At 38.6% G+C, this 18,465-nt stretch overlaps 1 protein-coding gene across 8 annotated transcripts in view; it reads left to right on the top strand.

The window, feature by feature from the left end:
- Positions 1–18,465, top strand: part of Cadm1 (cell adhesion molecule 1) — a 331,083-nt gene that overhangs the window by 287,155 nt on the left and 25,463 nt on the right. For 4 of the 8 annotated variants that reach the window (XM_033764352.1, XM_033764348.1, XM_033764353.1 and 1 more), the window contains 2 exons: positions 10,643–10,675; positions 18,092–18,145. In XM_033764352.1, coding sequence (XP_033620243.1) covers positions 10,643–10,675; positions 18,092–18,145 — 87 coding nt within the window. The remainder of the gene's footprint in view (positions 1–10,642; positions 10,676–18,091; positions 18,146–18,465) is intronic. The other 4 variants (XM_033764354.1, XM_033764350.1, XM_033764355.1 and 1 more) reach the window with 1 other exon arrangement.

Here is an 18,465-nt window from a genome sequence, read left to right as displayed (position 1 = left end):
AAAAAAAAAAAAAAGTAGATCAGCTATTTTACAGCCTATGCATAAGGAAATGCTTTTAAGCATCACTGTCCAAAGCAAAACCCTAGGAAAATGGCAGCCTGCCTACTAGAGAATACGCCGATAGCTTCTTTGTTAGCCACAGATGATAAAATGGTAAGTATAGTGGCTTTGGATCATGCCTTTGTCTTAATTTCCTCTTAATCCACATGAAGAAAATTCACACATCTAACTTTCACTCGCCTACTTGGGCCATGCACTTACGTGTGTAATTAACCTCCCTGCTTGGGAGAGCACCTAATAACAGTGTTTCTGCCCATTTCTGTGGCCCTGGCAGTCACAGGAGATCACAGGTAGTCACTGTCTTTTCCATGCTGAGCATTAGGTGACTTTCCTGCCCTCAAGTACATGTGGAGGTGGACAAGGTGGCCACACTGGTTCTAACCTTGTGACTTTATGTTTTTGCGCTGTCTTGACCTCTTATTCAAAATGAGTTTCACTGTGTCCTTTATTTTTTTTTTTTTTTGGTACCAGTGATTGAACTCCGGTCCTTGCGCTTGCAAGGCAGGCCACCGAACCACTGAGCTAAATCCCCGGCTGTGTCTCATTTTTGACAATCCCTAAGGTGGATAATATGCCCTCCCTACTCTTCCTGGTATCCAGTGGCTCTCATAGTGCTTGACGTTGCTTATCTGGGAGCTGTGGGTTTCTTCTGCCTACCAAGGTAGGGCAGCCTGTGACTGCACCATGGCATGTAGGATTTCCTTAGCGAAGACCTTCCCCAGCTGCTGTTCACAGGAACCCTCCATGGCAACATGTAGACCTAATTATTCTGTGTGGGAAAGGAAAAATTTCTTGAAAGAAAAGTATCTTGTCTATTTCAATCTGGTGTCTGGCCAGACTGCACAGTCTCTCTGAACCACGTGTCCTAGTGTTCCGTCATCATTGGACGTCTTTGTGCTCACAACTATCTCATGCATCACTCTTCATGCTCCACTCCTCTTTAGCCCTCACAGTGTGGCAGCTCCCTTAACATATTGCCTTTAGGGTCACACTGAGTTTTCAGAGATCATTTTCTATACAAATGTTGGTGCAATGGAGTTGACAAAATTCCAGGTGTTCAGTGAAAAGAGACCTCATCAGTGGATGAAACTGTGATTGTCTAAATGGAGTTTTTTCACTTTTCAAACTATTACACTAGGGAAAAGGAAAAGAATCCTTAAAAAGACACTCTTGAGGATTTTTCTAAATATTGGCTACATAATCATTTGAGTCTACCCTGAATTTTAAAACTTTTGAAAATTCATCAGTTGGTTTTTCTGTGTCTCACTCTAAAATCAGCTCCATCCTATAATTCACTTCCTAATTCTAGTCTGTATGTGTCTCTGCTTTAATTATTTGTTAGGTCTTTCTGCTTCTTGAGTGAACTGAGTTTGTTGGCACAAATAAATGGAATTCCCTCTATTTTCCCTGACATACCAAAGATGCTTCTTCCTTACCGAGACTTCCAGAGCAACCGTGCTGTCAGCTTTGCACTGAGAACTGGGTCTTCACCTATTATACTTCCTTATCTCTTGCCTAGTTGGTACACTTCCTTATGCTCTCATTACCAAGTTGAGTATAGTTTCCTGTGGAAGTTCCTGTCCGTGATATCACCTCATTCTCCCCTGCCCTGCATATGTCAGCCCTTGAAATAGACCAGCAGTCTGTCTTGGCAGGAACTGCCCATGTGTGACCCAGCCTTTATTATTTTACACACTAGATGGTTTCGTCTAGGTGTCCAGGTTTACATTTTTAAAGTGGTCAAGGCCTTATTCACTCTTGAGTATAAGTACATTTCTCTTTACTATAGAACAACACCTTTCACTTGTGGCTGCCCTTCTCACTAACATAGGCTTTTGTTTTTAAGACCTTTAAAGTTCCCTGAACTTCTGCCCCTTCCTAATCAATCTCAGCAAGTCAGCAGAGTCGCTTCAGTTCACAGCTCTTAATCCTTCACTCCAGACGAAAGGTAATCTTGGGTCCTCAAGCATCTACAACTCACTGTTATCACAGTTCCAACTACAGAGACTCCATTTGAGAGGAAATTTTGAAATAAACAATGGTGTAGTTCTGTCTGCATCAAAGGTACCTTTAATAGGAACTTATCTTTGCATCTGTCACTCTGCTGCTGGCCTCGGCTCAAGGTAATATAAGATGATCTCATAGATGCACTTTAGCCTCTTGATGTTAGCAGTTGAATTCTCTCTGCACACCAAATGCATTTGTGGTAATGAATGGCCAGATTCCTCACTGGCACACCCAAGAGTAGTTAAATTGAAATTGCTACTAAGACAACATTGTGGAATCCGTTGACTTAATGGATATGATCTTGCAGGCTTACTGTATCTTAACAAGCAGTCTTATATATATTTATCTTGCCCAGAAAGTACACTTGTAGAGTTTAACATTTGCTCCTTTCTCCAAACAGATTAAAGGTTATGGAGCTGAATGATTCTGTGTCCCATTTGAAAGGTCCAGGTCATCCCCTAGATTTAGATTGGTTCCCAAAAAATCTTCCCGGCTGAATCCTGACAAATGGATAACTAAATTAATTTCCGCTCCTCTCTTGCTTGGTTTGGTACATTACAGTCACCATTAGCCTTAAAAGCTTCAACAGCCAAATCCAGTGACAGTAACATAAAGCTGGAGCCTTAAAAAAAAAAAAATAAATAAAGCCCACAGTTATCTATTTCTTTTCTCCCAGTCAAATGCAATAACTGAAACCCATTCCCCAGGTCAGAGTTTCATTTCCAGAAAAATGTACAAATGCAATAGAAAAATATTTTTAAACTCAAAAGGTCATAGTTGATTTCTGATTTCTCTGAAAGGAAGTGTTCCAGTGTTATCTTTTGTCTTCTATAACCGGTATAATCAAATTGTTCCCCTTGTTAGGAAGGCAGACTGTCATTCTGTTCCAAGTCACCTGACTCCCTCAAAATGTGTTAAAGCTTCATCCTAGACCCACTTGGAAGGGAGGAATTGTAAGCCACATCCACCTTTATTTTGCCCACCCCAAACCATGGGTATCATAGGTGGGAGGATCAAAGTACACTCTGCCTCCTGTCCCTGCCTGGAGCCAGTCTGGTGACCTCTGTGTGAAGGTACATGTCTAAAGGTACCCCTATCCAGGGAGAAATCTTTGCAGCATGTAGAATACTGAAAGGAATACTCAGTGGAAATTTGCCATATTAACATAGTTGTGGCTTACAACTAGGAAGCCATTAACCTCATTAGAATCTCTTTGCAAATAAAAAAATTAATTTGAGGAATAGGATTGGATCAGGACCCATTCAGAGCTTCATTGTGATTCACCATGAGATCCATTAGTGTCTCTGTTCTCTTTTGTGTACAGTGATGTTCTGACCATAGGTTTCTGTTTTACTGTTGTTTTTGGAAGCTCCCACCTTTTTCTTTTTAAATCAAGTCAATTTGTATGTAGTTCCATTCATGAAGATATGTACTGTAATATGGGAGAGCATACTGCATGATTTAAATTTTGTTTGCAACTTTCTTCCTACTTAATTGACTTTATATATTAGATGTACATAAAATTACCTCATTTAAGCTTGATGATAGCTTTAGTCTGTCAGTCTGTCTCTCTCTTTCTGTTTTTCTCTTTCTGTCTCTGTCTTTCTGTCTCTCTCTCTCTCCCTGCTTGTCTGTCTCTCGGTCTCTGTTTCTCTTGTCTATCTCTCTCTCTGAGTAGTTTAAGCTTGATGATAGCTTTAGTCTGTCTGTCTCTCTCTTTCTGTTTTTCTCTTTCTGTCTCTCTTTCTGTCTCTCTCTCCCTGCTTGTCTGTCTCTCGGTCTCTGTTTCTCTTGTCTATCTCTCTCTCTGAGTTGGGTCAAGTTTTTTCTCATAATCATTTTAGGAAAACATTTTGTGTTTCCCTCCTTTGTTTATTTGGATATTGTTTTGTTCCTGCCTGGCTACCTCTTTAATTAGATACTTGATGAGGAGTTCCATAGGAAGGACTTAGCACTCAGTATTAAACACCCTACGCATCTTAAAAATAAAATTCTGGCCAAGAGGAGTTCAATCTGTAGGTCACACTGTATGTGTGACTGCCATAAATTAAAAAATTAAAATCACCTTAGAATAAAAAATGAATAGCTATAGGGCCAGATTCTGAAACACATTAAAAAAGTCCTTTTTCAAGAATGAAGTAGGTCATTTCTAAATGAGTTTTTCTCTTTTTAAAAGTACATATTCAGTTAAATATTTTGTGTTTCTTAAAAAAGAAAATAGCAAGGTTTTTCTTATTGGTGTCAAAGTACTCAAAAGCCAATATACCTTGGAGAAAATGATTCTTACTCCCCGGGCCCATGTTATTATTTTGGCTTTCACAGCCTTGTATCATAAGCTTGTTTCATGTTAATGTTCATGAAATCATATAAATACAGAAAGTGGCTATGAGTATTTGTAGAATATGCTAAGTGAGAAAACTCAACCCCATGGCACATTTTTGTAGTTCTTGGCTACAGAGGAAAGAAGTACACCTGTAGTTGATCCTGAACCTGTGACACGATCATCCAGATTATAGAGAGCTTTGCTCTACGGAGAGCTCTCTCTTCACCAGGGTCTTAGCTTAGTAGTTGCTACTTTGTGTTATTGTTATTTGCATGGTACAAGGAATATGAACTGGTCTGCTTTTGGGCTCCTTGAAACCCTTAATATATGATTAAGAGAAGAAATTATATACCTTGGAATACAGTAGGAGAAACTGCAATTTGAATAATTCAGTGGCACTGGCAGCAGGTGCCATAGAAGACTAAGGACAGCATCATAGGAGAAGCGGACTTTGGTCTTTGCTGTCAAGAATGGGTATATTGTAGATAAGAGAGAGGGTGGCATTTAGAAATGAAGCATGAAGACCCAACATTAAGCATCTATCTTTGTGTTTGTATTTTCTGTGTATTTATGTTCCAGACATATATTAAGCCTTTGTTGCTAGGAAATATGCATCTTTCATCCTAGAATGTTTATTAGATTGCCTTTTTTCTGAAGTTGGCATCTACTCCATTAAGTCTATATTTCATTCATTATGTATTGAATACTTACTGTTATGTCAGTTTGCATGGTGACAAGAATATTATTACAATACTAGTAAGCACTCATGAGCCACCTTCTGAATGATGAACCACCTTTCCAAGTTTTTAACCCCAGGAAGTGCATGCCCATTTTCCTCATACTGTCCTGTCTGCATTTTTATTTGGTAATGATGTTACAAATAGCAAATAGATGTTACCTGTTACAAATAGCACTATAACCAACCAGTTTTTTATTTATATTGGTTTAGGGAGGAATAAAAGAAATTAGAATTCTGCATGTGTTAAAACTCATCACGTTCCACATTTTTGTGATGTGTTTTGTTTTGTTTTGTTTTGTGTGATTCTAGGATTGAACCCCAGGTGTTTGCAATGAGCTACATCCCCAGACCTTTATTTATTTTGAGACAAGGGCTTACAGAGTTACCCAAGCTGGGCTCAAACTTGTGATCCTCCTGCCTCAACCTATGAGATTTCTAGAATCCCAGGTGTTGATCACCATGCCTGACTGCCACATTTTTTTAAATGGATAAGAGACGGGAAGTGAGATGAGATTTTTTTTTTCTAATCCTATCATAATTTTTATAATTGTGTACTCTATATTTTAAAAATAATCCTGAGACATGATATACTTTCATACTAAAGGTCTATCAACAGTGCAAATTTTAAAATTTAAATTGAAGCTTCTCAGGACTAGAAAGTGAGCTGTCTTGGTAGTGGGTGGTAAAGGACATGGCAGGAAAGGTCAGGCCCTCCAGTATCTTAAGACAAGATGGTCATTAGCTGGCTTTACAGAGCTCTCTTTCCTCTCCCTAGCATACCCACCCTTGCAACACTCTTCATTTTCCTTCCCTGGCCCATGACTTCCCCCTTTCCATCCCACCCAGCATTCATATCCACCAAGATACAGGAATTGTTTTCCTTGTTAAGTGAAACCACTATACAGATTCCTATTATTTCCGCAGAACATCTGGTTTGCAAATGAAAAGATCTCAGGGGCACAGCAGCACAGAGAGAACAATTCTGAAGAAGCTTTTAACAAAAACTTGAAATTGCTTAACAAAAAAATGAAAAAAAAAATCAACTCCCCTTCCTGCTGTTCTGTGGCACACAATTTCTTCACTCAAAGAGGAGATGACATTAAAAAGTAAGACTGCTTTATTATGGCTCCACTGTTTGGGCCTTCTAGCTTTAGTTCTCTTCCCATCTACTTCTCTCATCCCTAAGAAATGGGAGTTTAATTAAAACAAAAGATAGATGAAAATCAGGAAACCAGAAGAAAACAAATTTCGGTGTTTAATTTCCAATACTTATTTTTGCTTTCAGTACATTTCAAGTAAGTTAAAAGAAAGAAAGTCACCTATATTTAATATATATTGGCCAATGCAGCACAACTATGAAATGAAATTGTCAGGGGAATTCCTTACCTGCCCTGGTGTCTAGATTTAATGTACCTCCATAACACAGACTGAAGGGGAATTCAATTAAGAAAACCCGTTGGCTCCTTATTGACTTTAGTTAAGAAAATAAACTGGGAGAAAGTGTATTAAAATATGTCTGGACTGCTTAGTATGCTTTCATTTAAGCTTATGGCAATCAGAATGGGAGAATTTAAATTCTTAACAATTAAGCTCTGCTTCTGAGTAGATTGGGTTCTCTGGGCTATTCCACTGCGGTTCTCTGGGCTATTCCACTGCGCGTTTTTAAATGTAGACCCTGCTCTCACACACCCCAAAACATAGCCGTGCAGCAAATCTGTGTATTGTAAAGCAGTAGCACCTCAGATCAATGGGGAAAGAGAAAGTGTTTAAGATTGTGAATTTAATTTTGTTCTAGGATTTTCATTTTCATTTATGGCACCCGTTGTGTTTGAGACCACAGACTAATTTATGGATTAGTTTTAAACCCCCAGTCTGTCACACTCAGTGAACAATTCTAAGTTGGAGAGAATCCATATGAAAGGATTAGAATGTGCCACAGTGGAGCTTACACATGACTGTTTCAACTGAATATTGCCCAGCTGCCTCTCTTGCAGTAATTTATTTTTTATTTTTTGCTAGTTGGTTAAATGACCAGTATCTCTGATCTCACACGTCAGAACTTTTTTTCTGTTCTCCATTTTGTAATATCCTACGCTACCACATGAGATATATGTGGTGTTTCCTTTATTAAAGATAGGGTGGTGTAAACTGGAGGGCTGAGACTGAGAAGTCAGTATTTAGTGAAATGTACATCTTTCCAATAACAGTACAGGATCCTTCCATGGATTTCTTGTGTAATTGTACTCATAAAACAGCTATAAAGTAACTTCTGAGACCCTACACACTTACTGGCTTTGCAAGAACAGTGTTTTTGTTGTTGTTGTTGTTGCTGCTATTGACCATATAAAGTAAATGTGCAATGAATTTGTCCTTATTATAATTAAGAGTAAAACAGACATAATAGCTCAGCTAGGCCTTTTTAGTTTCATAACCCAATACTTCCACAAATCCAGCTCAACTTTTTGTGACCTATTTTTCTTACAGGCCTACCTCAAAGATTATTTTTTTTTAAGAAAGCAGCAAAATTAGGTTTAAAAAAGCCTTTGTTGGCGCAATTAGACACTCTTCATTTTTCAAGCTGATTACAGCATTTATAACTTACACTGGAAATTTTTTTTTGCATTTCACCTACCCACTCAGGATATTCTCAGACAGTATGGTGACCTCACAGCTTGACTTAGAGGGCTAGGCTTGCACATTGCTTCAGCTTCTGATTAAGACACTCTAATAAATCCTACTTCATGAGCTGCACTCACTTTGGAGCCCGGGTGTCTGTGGTTTCTGCATGAAGTCATAATGTAATTACGGAGGCGAATGAGAGTCTGTCATAGTGCTCTCCTACGGGGAGCGCAAAGTCATTTCAAAATAACTTTTCCTTAATTCTTTCCTTGAAATAGCCTCTGTTCAGGTAGCATACCAGGTGCTTTAAAAGACACTGAGTCAGTGGCTCTCCCAATATACCCCAGTCTCGGTCTAAACTCTGTAGCCCACTGTGTCTCCGTTGCAGTCTCTCATCCATTGCTGCTCATGGGTTTGCCTTCCCCAGCTACAATAACTGTGCTGTGTGACTTGAACCTGTGTTTTCATAACTGTTTTAGAACGTGTTATTCCTTCTAAATGTCTTTCTTTTTTTCTGCTTCTTGTGGGTGCAGTTGATGGATTTCCTATCTCCAGAGTGGAGAAACAGGATGCACTATGAACTTGCCTCCATTTATTTCTAGTACCCACTTAAGAGTTGATGCCCAGCTTCACTCGGTTTAATTTTGTCATAAAGCTGATATAATGTTGTGATGCAGGAAGACAGTAAATTGGAGTCCTTGGTTAATGCTCAGATATTATGTTTAAAGAATCTAACCCTGAGGTTTTATTCCACCATTCTTCTTTTGTTTTATACTAATTTACTTGGTGAAAGTAAAATATACTAGAAGTGCTGCCACAGAAATAATGAGCCTAAGCATTTGCTGCTTTTTTTTTTTTTAATTTTGGAAAGGAGCCAGTACCTACCCATAAAATGTATTAAGGTTCATAGAACTGTTTCTGTACAAATGTGCATTTGATCTTGCCCTTCAAATTTAAAATGCCTCAAACTAATGCTGCACTTAGATGTTTCAGTTAAGGAGACATATCAGAACTTGTCATGAGTATCTGAAAAACCTGGTATAGAATGTTGTTTCAATTGTACAGTTTCCTGTATTGTGTCTTACTGCTATTTTATGCACACAGACTTGATTTGTAAGTATTGTGTTCTTATATGGTGTATTTTATGTTTTTCTTTCCATTATGTATTCTTAAGAAATTCAGCTGTCAGTTATATTGAGCTGCATTGGCTTCTCAGACTTCTGGTTATCCTGGCTCCTTAGCAGGGCTCTAAGTCTAGGATGCAGAGGAAAGCATGCCAACTGAAGGGAAATGCTGGTGTGAATTCATGTGTCATGTTAATAAAATCAGAAGCTCTAGGCTCATTGGACATCTGCACTCGGCCAGGAAAAAAATTACATTTGAAGTTCCAGTGCATTTAAACATTGCCTGTGTCAAGTCCAAAAGTCTTTAGAAGTCTCCAGAACTCATGAAAACAATCACCAACTAAATATCTACATTAAAACAATAATAAAAATGCCAGGGAACCACACACAGTTTTAACCCCCAACACCACTTTGCCTACCACCTTTCAATTAGAGATGACTGCCTCATGTCTTACTGTTACCAGACCTTCTGGCTGGAAGAGGGAAGATGCTTAAGAGCAGTAAAAATGAAAGTGAATGAAAGCATGGCCAGATGTGTTGACTTGGGAATGAAGTTGGCGCCAAGAGCAGTATTAAAATAACTCCAGGGGAAAACAAAATGTCTTCATGCATTTTGTTAGATATTTATCCCACCTCTTCTTTAGCCAAAAATAAAGAGACAATTCCTTGAGCTGTTTGGAGCAATTTCCTGTAAAGAGAAGTGAGTACAGCAGGCTGGATTGAAAAGCCTGGTAGACGAAAGGAAATTTGAACAGTGTCAGAAATAGAAGAAAGAGACGAGCCATATTTTCATCCCCAGCAAGTGCATCCAGCAGTGAAAATTAAATAAGTAAATGACTGCTCCATCTTCTAATCCAGCCACGAGGGGATTACTTCTGGCCACTCACACCAGTGAATGTGGTTCTAAATTGTGAGAAGAGGATGACTGGCTACATTTTTGGGATGTCCCATAATTAGAAGTAGCATTTGACAGTTTGTGTGGGTTTATGTGTTTTCACAGAAAGCCTCTGCTCTTAGATTGTAACATACAATTAAGAGCTACAGAATGAGGAATGAATGGATGTTTGTGTGTGTGTGTGTGTGTGTGTGTGTGTGTGTGTGTGTGTGGAAACTAATCTGTGAAAACCTGAAGATGTTCATTCTAATGGCCTCCCAGATAATTGAACTTTCCAGCTACACTCTGCTAAAATAATACAGTGGATGGAAAACCTGAACCTGTGTGTTGCATATTCATCTACAGGCATCTGAGCATAAGCAGTAAAAGGATCCTGGAAGCACTATTGATTCAGTGATGCCTAATTGGCAGTGGAGAAGGCCAAGTGGCGGGTGGATTGGGTTAAAACAAAGGCAATGTTTGAATGTATGAATCCGTTGTTTAACCAGCCTTCCGACTGAGCTTTTCTGTCACAGTCCTGAGCCTTGATGCGTTAAGAGCCATCTCCCAGCCACTGAGTTTGCACTGGTGTTTCTCATCACTTTGCATGTTCCCCTGACTATTGACTAGCAAATATACGTGTCCTGGCAAGACCCCCAGAACCAAAAAATTTACTGTTTTCCTCACTGGCTCGCAGCTTTGGGCTCAAGGCATGTCTTAAAACAGTGCAACTCACTTCAAATGCTTTTTGCTTTTCATTTATTACTGCTTGTCACGCGATGTTCTTTGAAAGCTTGCTCATATATTATCTGTTCCATTTTTTTCCATTTTCCCTTTTTTTGCATGCCGTTCCTCCTGTTTCTTCCCTTCCTCCAATCCTCTGTTCCTGTCTGTAGACACAACGGCGACGACAGAACCAGCAGTTCACGGTTGGTATCACATTACTGTTTATCTACTTTCTCAGCACTGCTGAGAGGCAAGGCAAGCCTGGGAAAAAGAGAAATGTAGTCTTCAAGGGAAATCACGTTTCAAGTAGACTGAGCTCATAAATATACTATAATTTCTAAAGGCTTGAAAGGTTTTCTAGTCTTGTCATTTTGGTTGTGAGTTCAGAAGCCAGTGGTTGCAGCTTGAGATGAGGCCCACTCCTCGCTGCCTGGCCGGCATAACAGTTTAGTTGTACATATCCTCCTTGTTAATAAAACTCTGCCAAATCTGGAAATACAGGAGACTAGGAAAAATTCTGATATTTTCTTAAAAAGCTTAACGTCTGAATTAAAGTCCCAGTTGCTTTCTTTATGTGTGGACTATAGTCCCAGGGAAATTTTAAAAGGGAGTCATTGGCTTCACTTAGGAACAGAAGTTGAAGATCAGGGATGAGACTGAAAAGTCAAGGAGGAAGATGCCTGTTTACATTCATGAGACGATGAGGAGGTCAGTGGTCTTCGAGAAGATGATGACTTTAATTATGTGCCCCACCCCTCACCTATGCAGTCTTAATCTCTAAGTTTATGCTTAAATTTGTCAGGAAACTTCTCCAACCAAGAATGCATCGATTTGAATAGCATTAACTGCGACTGTTAAAAAGTCATTGATGTGTGAGTCCCTTGTTGGCAAAATTTTAAAAGATGGTTTTGTTTTTAACCAAAATAACTAAATAAATAAAGCTCAGATGGGAACATGTTTTTCCCTATCTCACCAAAGACTTACTGGATTGGAATAAGTCTATTAACTTTTCTCTATCTTTCTAATCAAAAAATGAGAATCATGTTTCATCTGCATATTACTTAGCTCAAATCTAACCCTAGAAAGATTGTGCTTAGAGAAAGATATGTTAGTTTAAAATGGGCTGAATTTTAATAATTGAATCCAAGGGAATCATTTGGTAAAGGGCCTACTTCAATCACTGTGCATGTTGTGCAGAGTGGAAATTTATCATTTAAATGACAAGAGGTGATCAGCCAACCCTGAAGTATTAATTCAACTTTTAGAATAATGTCTGGTAGCCCAGATAGACTTCCTTAAAGAGACCTACCTTTGCTAACTAACCAGTTGGAAATCTCTAGGCAAAACCCCTGTGAGCTGTCTTTAAAGCTCAGGCCTTGGTCAGTGTTGGCAGATTGTCCCTGTGTTTGGACTTTGCAGTGGGAAATTCTGAAAAAGCAAAACAAACTTAGAAATGGAGTCATAGGTCCCTCCCACCCCAGCCCCACTTCACTCTGCCCTTCTGTTAATGCAGAGGGACTGGGTTCAACTCTCAGTAACACACCAAACAAAAGAAAGAGGAAGAAAGGGAAAGAAAAAAAGTTAAAGGGAACAGGTACACTGACAATCATGAGAAATCAATTAGGTATAAAACATCCACTTTCTAAGGTAATGCCCCATAGTACTTACTATGTCTCAGACACTGCGCTCCATTAAGCTTAGTTATTTGTGTGTTTCATCATTAATTGAGTACCTCCTGACTCCTATCGATTATTCTCGGAACTTTAAGGTTATTTTAATGTAGTTCAAGAGATTTTGTTCTATTCTTTTTAAGATACTTTTAAGTTCTGAGCTTCCTATAAAGAACTACAGGGTCAAGGATAAACCATAAGATTCCTGAGTTCTATGACACTTTGAAGATTCATCATTTATATCCTAAAGCTTCAGAGTTTTATTTTCTTGCCCCTTCAGTAAAGTTCAAATACTTATGTTTTTGGAGCTGACTTTACCCTTAAAGGACTAGACAGGGTATTCAAAGTGGGAAATATGTTCCCTGGCCTGAAAAAATAACAACTGGACTTGGAGACTGATCCAGATTTTAAGGTACCTTTTTTCCCCAATATTAGGGATTGAACCAAGGCCTTTGCACTAAGGTACACCCCTAATTCTTTTTTTTTTTTAATTTTGAGGCAGGGTCTTAGTGAATTGCAAATGCCCTGCTGGACTCAAATTTGGGATCCTCTTGCCTCAGCCTCCCAGAGTACTGGAATTATAAGCATGTGCCACCATATCTGACTTAGAATACTATTTTAATTAGGTCTTTCTCTTTGAAGAAAGAGAAGGGGAACATGATCTCTCTCTCTCTCTCTCTCTCTCTCGTGTAGTATGATGAAGTGATGCATGGAGTAGGACCTGATAGTATTCCTGTGACAGGAAACAGATGTTTATGTACTGTGAGAAGCAACTACAGTCTTAGCAGTTTGAACACAACATTCAAACCAGTGATACTTTAGTAGGATATTATTAAAGGGCATGAAAATTTGGGGGCAAAAGCAGGAAGAACAGTCTTACTGTATCCTACATTTCTTTCATACTTTAAATTGGACTCCTTAACAGCAGAGGAATAGAGAAGTGATAGATAATCCAAGCTGATCCCTGTATAATGCATTTATAAATACATTCTTCAACTTGTCCAAAATTCTCATAGCATCTTCACAAAGGGCTCTCACCACTATTTTGAACAGCACTCTCTGGCCTTTAGCAGAAAGCTCTAATGAAAACCAAAGTAATATCTAAGATTTTACTTGATGGAAAGGAGAAATCTTCCAGGTCAGTTGTCAGGATAGAAAGGTAATAGAACATGGTAGAAATGATAAAGAAGGTGATCAGATTTCCATGAAATGACAGTATAGAACTGATTTTATTCTAGTGCACTGTGGCTAAAAATCCAGCTTCTTCAGAACAGCAACCATTTGACTTACATTCATTTAATGATAACCTTGAGATGTCCCTTATGGTGATCTGGGTCTAGAAAAAAAATGTTAAGTGGCTTGATAACTTAGCAACTTAAATGACAAGACATTAGGTCAGCCAGCTATAACCATCTCACTGTTCTTAAAAGTTGTCATAGTATATTTCCTCCCATATTACTCTTTCCTTTCATACAAAAGAAAAGAAACTGTTAAAGATTTCCCTTTGAAGACTCATTAAAATATTTTATTCAAGCTTGTGTTGCTAGAGTATGTATGAAGTTTATACTAGTTGTTTATGTATGTTGACCTTTGTTCTTACCAATATCTCTGATTGGAATAAGCATGTATTGGAAGGTTAGAAGTGCATGGGCATGACTCAAAATCAAATGGATTTTCTCCAAAAAGAAAAGCAAAGAACAATCAGCCACAAAGTGTTTTTAAGGATCTAACTGATGGTAAAGATAAATGTGAGTGTAAGAATGAGATTTTTTTTTAGATTAGGCTGACACAAGGGATCTACTTTGAATAAGGATCTTGAGTATTTGTGTTTTTGGAGCTCATCCTTAAAGGCCTGGACAGGAAGAATCCTGTGTTATGTGTGCATGTTGAGCAATGCAAAAACAAACAAACAAAAAACCCAAAACAACAACAAAAAAACACTGCCAAATCCTGATTCCACATGGTCTGAAATTGATGGCGGAAATGCATGAGTGATTTAATGCACGGGTGGTATAGTTGTTCCTATGGTTATTGATGTGTGGGTGCGTGTGATGGTTTTTGTTCGTTCAAATGTGGGCGCTTCTCTGTAAGTGTCTTGTGCCTTGTTCTTTTTTTGCCCTGTGTGTCCCTCTTCCCTTTTCCCACCCCCCTCCGCCATGTGAGGGGTCAGGTGACAGCATGCCTTTGGTCTGGAATAGTGCTTGTGCTTTTGCTGCACTGCAGTCAGCTGGCTTCCTCTGGGTTTGAGTCAGTCTCTCGCTTTCTCTCTCTCCTCTCTTATCTACTGTGCCCTCTTGCCTTCTCTACCTCTTGATACAGAGAGGCTGATGATCTCATGAATTTTCATATCCCAAAAGAGTTCTTAAATAGATCTTAATTCAGTCTATAACTGGAAACCCCTCTGACGAACAATTTTTCACTTTCAGTTTTGGTTTCAAAATGTTTGACCAGTGCTAGAAACATGCTTATGCCCTGAACTGCTGCCCTTAGGTAACTGCCTCATGAATCTTCCTTTGCTTGACAACTTTATGAGTAGTCCAAACCATGATAGAATTCTAAAAGCACATGACATTTCCTTATCTTAATATTCAATTGTGGGGAAATTCTTAAACCCATTTTAAAGAAAATAGCCAGCAGTGCGCATTATTACAACCGCTATGTCCACCATTTGTGTATGTTCCTCTATGTACATCTCTCTGTATGAGTACATAACAATGGCATTCAGAGGCTGTCATTCAGTCAAGGGACTCTGCAGACATTGCATGTTCTACCCAAGAACAAAGCTAAAGAGGTTTACGAATGGCTGCAGGACCTGAAGATTGCGTTTCAGCCTTGATAATGCAGTTTGGAAACAATGTGCTACTGTTTAACGGCGTGAACCAAATTTCTGCTAATGGGAAGAAGGGGAAAACTCCACAAAAGCTGACAAAGCAGGAAGAACAGGATGACTGAGCTTTTAGATTAAAACTACCGGGGGCGTCTGAACTCTTATGGCTGGTGATGGAAGTAACAGTTTCCATAATATGGCCAAGTGATCAGATGTATGCTGCTTAGGTAAGAGAGAGACCGTCGCCTACTTTGTTTTTCATAGTGGGAATGGTACCAGGACCACTGGGCTAAGTTTTTGTTTCCTGGAGGTTTTAATTTGATTGTACTTCTTTTGAAATTTTCTGAAACGGTGATATCCTGATGAACCGAACCCAGACATATTTAAATTTTACTTGACCTTGAATTTACTGAAATGCCTAGGACTTGGTAGAGTTTCTAATTTTTTGAGGATTTCCTTCCCCTGGCTTAAAATTGCCACCTGATACCACTTTGAGAAGCCAGCAATTACTGTGGAAAAGGAGGAGTTGCAACTGCAGAGACACTGAGAAGGCTTAGGGTTTGTCACAGCATATTGTAACCACGAGAAAGCAAAATACACAGCTCTGCAGAAGAGATAGCCATTGCGCATGTACGAAAATACCCTGTTGGCACTTTAGAACTTCCTTAATTGCTTCAAAAAATCCCATATGGACAAAAAGTAAACTTTCATTTGTTTAACAAAGTTTAAAGAAATTTGTTGAATGCATTTTAATTAGAAGTGATTAGAAAGAGCTTTAATGGATGATACAAAAGTTTAAAGAGAAGAACCAAGAAGTAATTTCTCACTTATTGTTAAAATGTGAAGTTTCCTTTCAAAGAATATTCTCGGCTTCACAAAATGTATCTTTGTCTTTTTCTTTGTGAAAATGAGAGGTGTATGATTTTTTAACATGAAAAAAATGCCTAGGCCACAGCCATTGTAGGAGGTACATTTTATTTGTCCTCACTTGTACACCAGTGCTTCACTAAGTTCCTCCTAATTATATTTATTCAGAAATTATCCAATTATGGCAGAGCACTATAGATTCATTAAAGACAATAGTCTTGCAAAAACAAATTTAACGCCACTAGCCTAAATGCTTTCCCACTTCAGAACATAATCTGAGCAGCAGATTCCAGATGATTTGGTATATTTTAAAGTTTATGCCATTAAAAATGACAGTTTCATCTTTAATGAGGTGTATATCAACTGTCTGTCGCTTCTTAATGGAAAACTTTGCATATCAATGATATTCCATAAACATATTTGTCTTTATTTTTAAAATTAGCTTTCTAAAACTCTCCCAAGGAAACCACCTCCAGCAGTAAAGCTGCCTACTTGAAACTTCCTTGCTTAATGTGGTTCAGTGATACATAAGCACAGGGGTACAACACTTTGATATTAGTTGGGCCACGTAGAAGTGAGAGATTAGCCTTCTGAGAACTGCAAATTCATAATTAAGTACAAAGAAGTAGTTTACATTCTCTATTTGTAACAGTTATTTGAACAGTTGTGTTCATCAGTCTTTATACAATAGGTAACGCCAATTAGAAGGCGGAACACTTTCAGCCAATCAGGTTTCAGAACAAATGTGCAGCATCCCTACTCGTTTGGCCTGTAATTTGTTCTGACTTGCTGCTTTGCCTTAGTTTGGGGACACCTCTGGGCTCGAGGGTCTCGTTCTGATTTGGCACCCAAGGTTTGTGAGGGAAGTTCTTCCTCAGGGGCTCATGATGTGACAGCCCTCTCTCACAGAATCGACTTGGCTATCAGTATTCAGTTGGCTTCTTAAAAAGCACCTTACAGAACCCAATATTTAGTTAGGATTGTTGGTAATGGACTATTTTAGTTAATTTGGGATTGTTAAAGTGGAGCCATTATTCTGACATTACTGGCCTCCAGAGCATTTCTTTGGATTTTTTTTTTTGTTTGGTTTGGTTTGGTTTTTTTGGGTGTTTTTTTTTTTTTTTTTGCCTCTGGTTGGCAATTTCCTGAGGATTACTCCCAGTCCATCATTTCAGCAAACGTTTACTAAGAGTATACTTTGTGCTTGGCTGTAGGAGAATAAAAAGATGCAAAAATAAGTAAAACTCGTTTGTCTCTCCAAACGCTTTGCCATTGAATTGGCCCACCAGCATCTTCCAAAGTGACTGATTCCATTAGAGAAGTACAAGCAAACCACTGTGGGAATTAGAGTTCCTCATGCACTCAGATGGGCTTGGAGCACAGCAGCAAAGAACAACCCTAGGCTGCTTTAGCTGCCGAATATTTTGTGTTTAGTAAATTTTATTAATGGACCATCCCACAAACAAGATATGAGGAAATGGAAGCCATCTCCTAGTTGAGCCTCCCACTACTGATCTGCTTCCCTCTTCACCTCTTTTAATTCAAATCAAAGCTAGCTGAGAAACATCCCAGTTTGGCAGCATTGGGGTTGGCTGGGATATAGGCATTTCCAGCCCTGACTAGATTACCTCCTGACCTAACTGCTTTTTCAGCTTTGAGGATTTTTTTTTTTTTTTTTGCTGAACACCATTGGTTTATGAAATTCTGTTTTTAAAAAATGATTTCCTGAATCAGATTTCCTGATGAAGGCATAACCTGCAATCTGCAGTTAGCAGATGCAGTACCATTTTGAAGTATGTGATCCAAGATCATCATAAATTGATAATGAACTGTTTATCAGTATTGCTAAAGCATTTCAACTTACAGTAAAATGTGAAATAAAGCTTACATACATCAGTTTGTAATATCTAAATACATTTGTATTTAAGAGATATAGCAGAGCATCCACAGCTAACAATCAAGCTTTTTTTTTTTGCATGCTGTTATGAATGAGTGATTTTAAACATTCACCTTCATGTTTCATGTGCTTTGAACAGTGGAGACTGAGGAATATTTCTGCCTCGATTGTGTATCAATAACAAAATTATATGATTGAAGAAATGAACTTATGGATCAATGCATTCAAGCTATCCAGAAAACTTGAGAGATAGCAAGAGATTTGGCTCATGTTTTTAAAAATTCATCCTCAGTTCTTAAGTGTTTTGTTTATGTCCCTCGAGGAATGAAAAGAAAAACGATTTGTTTTTACTTGTAAGGCCTTACTCAGTTGCCCAATTCCGCAGAAGAACTGGACAGTGAGGACCTCTCAGGTAAGGGATAGTCATTAGGTAAGGCATTGCAGTGTCCAATCTGTGGACACTCTGTCCACTTCTACAAAATGGCCATTTGCTTTGCTGAGCATTCAATTGGCACGTGGATTTTGAGACTAACAAACAAAAGAGCAAATTTTTATCAACACTTTCTTCCTCCCCATTCGCCTTCCCACTTCTCTCCCTTGTGGTAGTAGTATATATAGTTGAGATTGAGGCCAGGGCTGTGAATGCAGTGGAGGTCAAGTTATCTTTGGGGTTGTACTGAAGCCACTCTGGGTTCAGTAGCTTTAAGTATTGTTTATATCCTAGATTTATAA

Source organism: Fukomys damarensis, unplaced genomic scaffold (genome assembly GCF_012274545.1).
Source record: "Fukomys damarensis isolate Sample0158 unplaced genomic scaffold, DMR_v1.0_HiC HiC_scaffold_16, whole genome shotgun sequence".
In the NCBI taxonomy this organism is placed as follows: Eukaryota; Metazoa; Chordata; class Mammalia; order Rodentia; family Bathyergidae; genus Fukomys; species Fukomys damarensis.
Note: the sequence above shows the minus strand (reverse complement) of the source record. Positions and strands in the feature narration are given on the sequence as shown.